Here is a 10461-nt window from a genome sequence, read left to right on the forward strand (position 1 = left end):
TCCAAAGATAAGTTGGCTATGACTATAGAGATAATGGTGATAAACTAACTTCACATGTCTGTCCTAATAGTTCTCTTTGGACAGCCAGTACCTCTGACAGCAACACGTCATCATGGCATGAAGGTGAAGATCAGACCACAATTCAGCAAACATTTAAGAAGCAGATCATCTGTTCACATCAGAGCATGCTAAAGAAAACGCTACGGTAGGATTTGACAAACTTGTGACCAACATTTCCTCTTGCTATCAGTATATGAACATGTTACAAGAATGTGAAACTGTGTCATATATTTTCTAAGTTAAGAACATAAAACATCTTACTCCAAGGCAGGTTTCCTCCATTACTGACGTGCAAATGAAGACGTGCTGCATCTCTGCTCACGGCCCCACAAAGCCGCTTCCACCGAAAAACACAGCAGCAGATGAAGTCTGACCACAAAGCAGGAAACAGGTCTGTGGTTGACAATCGAATGACCACATTTGATTACATGACGTTAGTTTTAAATTATCACACAGCGAGCACACAACAGAAAATATATTTTAACAATCCCTCTTCATTTAGATGTAAAATATTTCAAACTACCATCTTTTTGTTTCTCGGTTAGTCGACAACGATCCACACAGGGCTTCATTTATCAGGGTTTAGACTGGAAATCAATGACAGGTAAAATCTTTCAAACTATTTTCTGTTGTGCTTTCTGAGGGTCAGGTTCGGACTGATCCTGTGTGACATAGTAGTGATAATCATTCAAAAACAGCATGTGTCACTCTACAGGTTAAAATGTATCGGCGTCAAAGCAGGAAGTACTAAAAAAAAACAAAAAAAAAAAAAACGCAATTGTGAGAGGTGTGAAATTCACAGAAGAGGAAGCACTAAGCTGGCTCCGTGGTTATCATTAGTCTCCTGTTCAGCTGCTCTGGTTCCCGTCTGAAGGATGTTCCAGACCGTCCTCTGTGTGCTGGCCTTACTGTGTAAGTACGCACTTTACTTTGCTTGAACAGCGTCGGTAGGTGTCATGTAAAAGCAATCAAATGAAGTGGTGTTTTTGTTTTCTCGTATTTCTCAATAACCCTAAGTACGTCATGCTTGGGTGACAAAAACTGGCATCCGTATTACACACTACTTCTTTTCTTTCAGAATTCACAAGTTATTTTAAGTCAAAGCTCCGTTACCGTTTTGGAGTGGCGCGGCCAAAAACCATGTATTTGAATCTGACAGCTGAATTTTGGAGGGCAATAAAAATGTGGATTATGACCTTCAAACTTTGGAGGTTTTAGGCTCATTACCAAAAGATAAATGGCCAAAATAGAAGCAGCAAGCAAAAACATACATCTAAATGCAATCCCAATTGTAATGTCAGTGGAGATGTTTCATTTATTGTTAAGTTATATTCACACTTTTGACAAGTACTTTCACTAATAATATGTGAATATAAAACTGATGCGGCAAAAATACTTTACATCGTATCCATGCATTATTTTTGTTGCTACGCTTACAAACGAGTTCACCTGTCAGGAATTATTTTCTTTCAGACAAAGTTTCTTCATTGGAGCTTAAACCAGTCCTCACTGTGTCTCCATCATGGCTGAATCCTGGAGCCTCAGTGACTCTGAGCTGTGAGGTTGAACCTTCATCTGCAGGATGGAGGTTCTATTGGTATAAAGCTGTTCCTGATTTATCAAAGAACAACTACAGATATGAGCTGCTGCCTGGTAGCATCAGTGGGACTGTAGAGAACTCCTTCATCATTCATGGACAGAAACAAACAGCAGGATTTGCATGTAGAGCTGGAAGAGGAAACCCAGAGGATTTCACTCAGTACAGTGAACCGAAGTTTGTCTGGTCCACAGGTCAGTTCTGTTTCTGTACCATCACCTCTGAAACATAAACTTGATGTAACAACTTAATCTATGTTTTGTAAGCCATACAATATCCAGAGGGCTAACAAAATGGTATTTAACATATGAATATGTTTAACAAGTACGTTTAACGATATTTTGTTCCCATAATTGTTGTCAACTTTAACCTACAATACAAGATGTGCCTTATTATGTCACTAATCTGACAATGTAAGAACATTAAACTGTTAAATTTTGACAATGATTAGGACAGAGGAACTGAGATGGTTTTGAGTTAATATGTCCGGCGTTTGCTTCCTGTCTGTTTTGACAGAATTACGGTTATTTACAGTTTTGCAGTCATCTATGCTGTGTTGCTAGGGTTTACGTTATCAGTGAGCTGTAGGACACTTTTAATTGGAGCTGTGTTTTCTCTTTCATTTGACGATGTTGCCTCTTATCTTCTAAAGATAAACTGGGCATAAAAGCTGCTGTGAGGCTGATTTGTAATGGTCTTTTTCTAGCATGTTTGTTTCGGATCAATCTAAAAAGTGAGCAATGTGTTGGGAGGAAGCCCTCATGTTTCGTACTGTGTTTTCATGTCTGTCAACATCATGACCAGTTGAACAAAACAAAAACAGGCACAGTTTCTTTTAGATCTTGACTCTTTTTGTGTCAGGACATAAACTATTTGTTGTTTTTCTTTATTCAGAAGTTGAAACAACAGCGACAAAATGATAAAGCTGAGTACAGACAACCATTTATTGTTTCTTGCAAAACAGTAATAAGCAGCAGAACTTGAACGACATGACTTTAGTCTCTAAAGCTGAGGAGGAATGTATCCCCTCCTCATTACAGGACGACTGTGTGAGTTCATTGAGGTTTGCAGACATTCGTTTCTGCAAATTGCTTGGGGTCTTGCCACTTCCTTCTGATCTGATTGTCATGTGTGTTCTTGTTCTTTTACGTCAACCACAGTAGAAGCCAGCATAGGAAGGCCATGCAGCATAGCATAGCATCGGATGGCTATGCTGTGCATCATAGCATAGCCATAGCAAAGTGTAGAACAAGGGACTTTTACCAACCTGCTCCTAAGTATAGGAGGTTGTTTGACACTGACGTCTCCTCTGATGGATGATTAATAAGCCCCTGTGCTGTGGCTGAAATATATATATATCCCATGATATTTAATGACTTACTGCTTGAACAGACATATTCACATGTGATTTTAATTGCATGTCGTATTTAATGGAATGCAATTGTGTTTTGTAGACATTGGCAGAAAATCTAAAAAGCATTGCTCTCGTTAGTCGTGGTAGCGCAGCTAATGTTGACTTTATTCATGTAGCACTTAACAACAAACAAGTAGCGATTAAGAGCTGTACAATAAGAACAAAATAATTGGGTCCCACCACTGTTGTATTGTCTTTTTCTCTCCAGTGTAATGGAATAAGATGGTAAAGCAGAAACTTACTAATTGTTGTCTCTCTAACATAAAAAGGACAGTGTGTGGTACAGAAGTGAACCTGTGTGTCAGTCATGACCGAGCAACAGGAAGTCATTTTGAAAATAGAAAGCGTTACAACAAGCCATTGAGGGTAGCCTGATAAAAACCAGCCCTGCTATTACACAGAGGGCCTGGGCTCTCTGCTGTTGAGAAACAAGAGCTTCCTTTAGATGTGGACTGTGTTGAGGGTTCAACATTTGCCCATGACGTACCGGACATTGCCTACGCTGTTAGCAACCACCGCTCCACCGCTAAGAGAGAAGAACGAGGCAGCTGTTAATGGTAATTCAGTATTTGGCTTTGTTCACTTCCTCTGCTACCATTACTGAAACTACAGGTCTAAAACAGCGTAGTTCACAACTTCAAGGCTCAAGGGGAGAAAACCCAGGATGATTCGGAAAGAAGATTTTTTATTTTTTATATTTTTTGCAAGCAGAATTGCAGTGGGCAACTAAGCCCACCTCTGATTGAAGGTTGAGTAATTGAATCTGCACATCTAGACACAGCATCTAGGGCACATGTGTCAAACTCGAGGCCCGTGGGCCAAATCTGGCCCGCCATAACTTTCTATGTGGTCCTCTGGATTCTAGACTGAACACTAAGTGTGCTTAAATATTATTTTATCAATCGAATCAGTGCAGTTTTTATCTGTTTACTGCCAGAGTATATAAATCAGTCCCTCTAGAATTACCATGGAAATTCACTCAAAATTAACAACTTCCCACACTTTTTTGCACTAATAATTAATTGGGACTTTATTGTAGATTTTTATCAAATATTGTCAAAAACTTTCTTACTTGTACTAAACAGCTGCTTCAGCCTTACTTGATGTCAGATGATAGTTCATGACCTACACAGCGAGTAATAAAAAGTTGCGCTTACTGTCATAAATAAAAGCAAATATTACAAATATTACAAATTGGTACGATCAGCACTTTGATTTTTATTGCCAAAAAAAATGAAATCACAAAATCCTGGAGGGAAAAGATGTTCAATGATAATATTTCATTTTAAGGATTCATTGATATTTGAACAGTTTGTGAACAGGTTTTATCAATACATTCTATCACAACCAGCCCTTTAACAGCATTCATGATCTAGATTTGGCCCAAAACGAAAATGAGTTTGATACCCCTGGTTTAGGGTGCGTTCACACCAACACTGTTTAATGGGCTTTAATTGAACTCTAGTTCAAATGTCCAGAAAGTCTCCCCGATATGCCGGCCTATCAGGTATGAAAACCCTGGTTAATAATATTCATTGCATTATCTGGGACATTATGAAGTGAGAAAAATTGTGCTTTTTCTTAGTTTTTTGCCCTCACTTCTTATGGTTGTGCGTCGTTTGTGTCCATTTTGACCATTTTGACAACATACCAACGTCTTTCAATTACAATGGAGAATGTGAGGTGTACATGGTTTTATGTTGCTATTTCCACTGATTATGCAGCACGCAGATTATACACCAGAGTAACGTACAACACAGCCAATTGAACATAACGTCACAACTACTCGTTTTTTGCGTTTCAGTGCTTCATCCAGCAGCTTCTCTCACAGTGAGTCCTGACATGGAAAAACATTTTACCGATCATAACGTCTCACTGAACTGTGGAGGAGACTCAGCTGAGTGGAGGGTGACGAGTTACAAAGAGATAAACCGTAGGTCATTCTCATCATTCTGCTCTGGTCTGTCCGGATCATCATGCATCTTCAACAGTCCGTCAAATTATGAAGCAGTGTTCTGGTGTGAGTCTGGATCAGGAGAGTTCAGCAATGCAGTCAACATCACTGTACACAGTAAGTTCATAATCATTTTGTTTTCATTTTTATCTGGAGTATTTCAGCATTGTGTTTATGTCTGAACACAACGTGTTTCAGAGTTGTTTCAAGTTGTCTGGTAGTTTTTTGTCTTAATGCATTATAAGCATGAGCATTGATGCTCATAATGCATGAGGATTATGAGCATCATCAGATTTTGCAGCAAACAAAATTTAAGCAAGATTTTGTATAAATCTTGCTGTATGGTTTGATGAAAAGATCAGGTATTATGATTTTTAATTTATTTTGCTATAGAAAATTTAGCTCCATATAAAGAGAAATAATTCCAGAGCACGATGAACATTTGTGTAATGAGGCTCGTTTACAGTTGATTTTTTTTTAATCAAATTTTTTCCCTTTAAGAAGACGTGTGCACTTCTCTGAGGAATAATACAGAATTCTGCCTCAATATGTTCTCTTCAACAGAACCGAAACCAGTCCTGACTGTGTCTCCACCATGGCAGAGTCCTGAAGCACCTGTTATCCTAAACTGTCAGATTGAAAATCTGTCTGAAGGATGGAGGCTCTACTGGTTTAAAGCTGTTCCTAAAGTTTCACCTGGGGCCTACAAATATGAGCTGCTGCCTGGTAGCATCGGTGGGACAGTGAAGAACTCCTACATGGTTCATGGACAGAAACACACAGCAGGATTTGCATGTAGAGCTGGAAGAGGAAACCCAGAGTATTTGACTGATTACAGTGAACCAAAGTTTGTCTGGTCTGCAGGTCAGTTCTGTAGTAAATCAAAGCTTAAAGGCATGTAACCGTGAATCTTTTCCATTATTTTATATATAAAAGGTTTGATGGGCAATGGATACTGCCATTAACCCTTTATGTCCTAAATTTAAAATCTCTGCCTGGATACTTTTTGCTTATTTTAATTGTACGTGGTTCTTTAAATGTCCTGTGAGTAAATATATTTGCCCATTTATCCATAACAACTGGAACTTTAAATATCTAGGAAGTTATTTTCGTAATTTACCGCATATTAAAAGAGGTAAATTTCACACCTTGCTACGGCGGGAGAGAAGTTACCGTAATAACCCAATATTGGCTGAAAAGCCCAACGTCTCCCACTTTCAGAAACCGTTGGAATTTTTCAGATAGCGCTAAGTGTCAAGGAATTACAGTACCACAAATTAAACTGCATCTCCATGGCTACATTCAGTCTGGAAGGGTTAACAACATCATTAGTGAATAAGAAGTGGAGGGAGACCAATGATTTAAATAATGTGCTTTGTTTAACATCTGCCACTTCATATTTATTTCCCATTACATTCTATATTCCAGATCCTCATCCAGCAGCGTCTCTCTCAGTGAGTCCTGACAGAGAGCAACACTTCACCTCTGAGTCTGTGACTCTGAACTGTGGAGGAAATTCTACTGAGTGGAGAGTGATGAAGTTTTCAGTAACAGGTCATCTGATATATTTAAGAATCTGTTTGGTAATGACTGGATCTTTATGTACCATCAATCGGGCTCACTCCGATAAGTCAGTGTACTGGTGTGAGTCTACATCGGGAGAGTTCAGTGCTGCAGTCAACCTCACCATACATAGTATGATTTTTATGTTTTTTTCTTAATGCTTGATGAAATTGTATGACATAAAATGTCAAATATGGATAAAAACACACTCAGTTTATTGTCTGTTCTAATTGTCTCCAGCAGCTGATTTCTGACTGAAGCTTCATTTTCTCTGTCTGGTTTCCAGATGAAGATCTTCTCCTGGTGAGCCCCGTCCATCCTGTGACTGAAGGAGCTTCTGTTACTCTGAGCTGCAGACGGAGAGGAGAAAACAAACTTTCTGATGTGATTTTCTATCATAATGACAAACTGATCCAAAATGACAGCAGAGGAGAGCTGAAGATCTCTGCAGTGTCTCAGTCAGATGAAGGTTTCTACAAGTGTGAACATTCAGGAAAAGCTTCACCTCAGAGCTGGATGGCAGTTAAAGGTAAGAAAGAATCTATTGCTGGACATTAGTTATTGTATTGTGTTTGTATTTTCAGTTTTAAATTTATTGTTAAAAAATGACTTAAAGTGCTGCCCAGACCTGAACACCCGTCCTTCCCAGTGCTGCTGGTCGCTGGACTCGGTGGACTCAGTGGAAAAATCCTAATCATCCTCCTGATTCTGCTGTCCCACTGCAGATATTTAAAAGGTGATTCATTTCTTCTCATGCTTTATGAAATCAGCTACTTGATGAATGTTTGTCCATCTTTTTTTTAACATACATAAACAATTATTTCCGAAGTGAAATTGTTATGGAGACAAACACTAAGCTGAACCACTGAGGTTATGAAGTGTGAATATTTAACATCTTCATTCTTTACTATTTTAAATGTTTTCATGGTGGTTTTCTTTCAGGAAATGTATCATCAACAGACCAAGAAAGGCTTAAAAGGGGAAAATAAAAAAATAAAATCATAACAAACACGTTTTCACTGAGGCTCTATAAGATAATTACTTATTTCATTACTTATGAATGAAATAAGTAATTATTGATATGACAGGAGCAGCGGCTTTGACACCTGGTGGTGGGCGTGTCGATGTGGGAGTGACGTCAACAAGTATGAATGGGCAGGTGACGCTGCTGGCTGTGTGCGTATGAGGAAGCGGTGAGCTGGGTGGTCAGTCCTCGCAAAGTTTGGAGCATTTTAATCAAAATTAAATAAATCTATAATTGTGACAGAACAAAGAGGTTTGGAGTTGATTGATACACGGACAGATGAGATTCCCAGAGTTAACCCAGTGCGGCCCTCTACTACCATTAGTTTGTTGTGTTTTATAATAAAACGTGTTTATTATTATTATTAACTGTTCGGTGCAAAAAACTGATTGAAAATCGATTTATTTACTGCATGTTTATGTCTGTTAAGGCTCAGATGGAACGGCACTGAAAGCAGCCCTTTAAACCATTCAGACTACGAACACAATCAGATGACCCGCGATAATAACTCAATAGTCCATAGAAAAACCTTATAAGCTTGTCTTAAAGCAGAAATTACGGCGGCCATCGTAAAAAAGGCTTACAGTATCAATTATGCCGCATGAACCGATCAGTAGATTATTGCGAGGGAACGCAAAAGAAAAAAAAATTCCCCATGTCCCCTGGAGGGCTCCGTAGTGGGCAACATCTGAAGACAAAGGGATTACTAAAGAAAAAGGTGCTCCAACAAAATGAACAAAACAAGACAAGACTCCGCCACCAGGGGTCGCCACCGCCATAACAAGATTCTCAGTCCTCAGGACAGTCTGTAGCATAGACATAATATAAGGATAGACGCCTCATGCCCCGCTGTCGCCTATTGTCGCTGACGAGATTTAGGGCGGCCATCTTGGAGCGGTATACCACTCTACTCGGTCCTATGTGTTTAACAGGCACAGTGACGGATCAGCGCATTTAATCGATCATAACACGCTTTTTTGTTACTGGAAACCTTATTCAAACAGCTATCAAAGCTACATTTATAAACAATTGTATTATTTAAGTATGTTATTTAAGTTATTTAAGTATTTAAATATGCTTAGTGGCTAAAACAATAGAATAGGAATGGAATATTCTGATATTGGTGTATAAAGAGCATATTACAAAGCACACAGCCGTTCATAATTTATTTAATAAATTATTTAGTAATAATACATATTTAAATAACTATACAACACAAATAAAGATTCATAATGGCACAAATAAATAATTAATACTGAATTATATATATATATATATATATATATATATATATATATATATATATATATATATATGTTTATATATATATATATGTTTATATATATGTTTATATATATATATATGTTTATATATATTTATATATATATATATATAAATATAATTTTTTTTATAAAATAAAAAAATATATATATATATATATATATATATTTTTTTTTTTTTTTTTTTTTTTTTTTTTTTTTTTGCCGACTTCTAGCTTCAGAGATTCAGCAGTTGAGATTAAGTCCAAAATCTGATGAGATCCATCCTGCTGCAGTGAATTCGTCTCTCTTTATAGATTTCTCCCTCTTCTTCCTCACATCGTGTCTTTATGAAACTTTCAAAACAAAAACGGAAGATTTGGGATGTATCTTACTAGTGAAAGAATTACATATAAATAATAGTCTTTACCACCTGTGTAAACTTTGCTGGTGAATGTTATAACACATAAGTTTTATAATATGTGTTATATTGTTTCATTTCTAATGCTCTTGTGTCATATAATCTAAGTCAATGTTAGAGAATAATTAATATTTTTAGATGTACAGAATCTCAGTTAGTCTTCATAGCGGGGCTGAACCCGTATTACACCAAGCACTGTAGCTAATATTAGCTGGTATCTCGCCGGTGGACATAAATACAGTAAAGTAATATTCTAATATATAATATAATCACAATATATACACAATAATATGTCCATCTTACTTGTGAAATGCTGTCTGTGGAGCCCTCACATCAATAATCCATAGATCCGAACAATAATATCCCTCAGAGCTGAGGCATCGTCTATTGTTTTGATTGAGGAAAGTAGGAGTTTATACCGCTCTAAGATGGCCGCCGTATTTCCTGCGCCGGAGCAGCCAATGCGGCGTCTACCCTTATATTATGTCTATGGTCTGTAGCGGCAGCAGAAGGAGGCAGAGACACAGACGTCACGACGCAATAGCATCATGACAGGTGGAGACGTGCTTATACAGAAGCCGAAATTGGTCTTGTTAAAGTGGCAGCGTACCATTTATGCTGCTACATTTCCAAAGCATTTTTATAGGAGCTTCATTATTATGAACAGTAAAAAAAAACAAAAAAAACAAACAAAAAAAAATAACAAGAAATTAGATTAGATTTGCAGTTCAATATATTTCGCAAACCCTTTTTCTACCAGTTCTATAAAGAGAGATTGAGCAACAGTGGAGCAGAAATATGTGAAAATTATGAGCAAACGTATTTTATAATTCTGTGGGTTTTAAGGGAAACAGCCCCTCAGAACCTGCAGAATTGGTTCCTGGTCACTATCAGTGTGAGCAGCTTTCTAAAATTAAACTTCTGCAACAACCCGGGCAGTGTGCAAACCCACCAAACACTACACACTTTCAAACTTAACCTCATACTGCAGATGAAATGTAGACTGTGGTTTATAGAAGAAGAAGAAAAGAAAAAGCCCAGTGTTAATAAGATTATTTAGTTTATGCAAATAGAGTAAAGAAGGAAGCAGAAAGATAAACATTTCGTGTAGATAGTGGCCATAAGTGACGGGCTTATGGTTTCAGTCTGTCTATGGTTAAAAAGTTGAA

General features: G+C 37.6%; 1 protein-coding gene across 1 annotated transcript; it reads left to right on the top strand.

Annotated features, from left to right (window-relative positions):
• The first annotated feature begins 128 nt into the window (after positions 1 to 128).
• LOC106911425 (Fc receptor-like protein 5) lies at positions 129 to 7861 on the top strand. Its single transcript, XM_088016253.1, has 7 exons — positions 129 to 972; positions 1534 to 1851; positions 4876 to 5142; positions 5590 to 5889; positions 6454 to 6720; positions 6875 to 7117; positions 7205 to 7861. Exons 1-7 carry the CDS (start codon positions 936 to 938, stop codon positions 7390 to 7392), a joined length of 1620 nt encoding a protein of 539 aa, XP_087872379.1. The 5' UTR covers positions 129 to 935; the 3' UTR covers positions 7393 to 7861.
• Positions 7862 to 10461: the final 2600 nt, after the last annotated feature.

Source organism: Poecilia mexicana, unplaced genomic scaffold, assembly GCF_051168715.1.
Source record: "Poecilia mexicana isolate PSO_F unplaced genomic scaffold, ASM5116871v1 scaffold_18, whole genome shotgun sequence".
Lineage (NCBI taxonomy): Eukaryota > Metazoa > Chordata > Actinopteri > Cyprinodontiformes > Poeciliidae > Poecilia > Poecilia mexicana.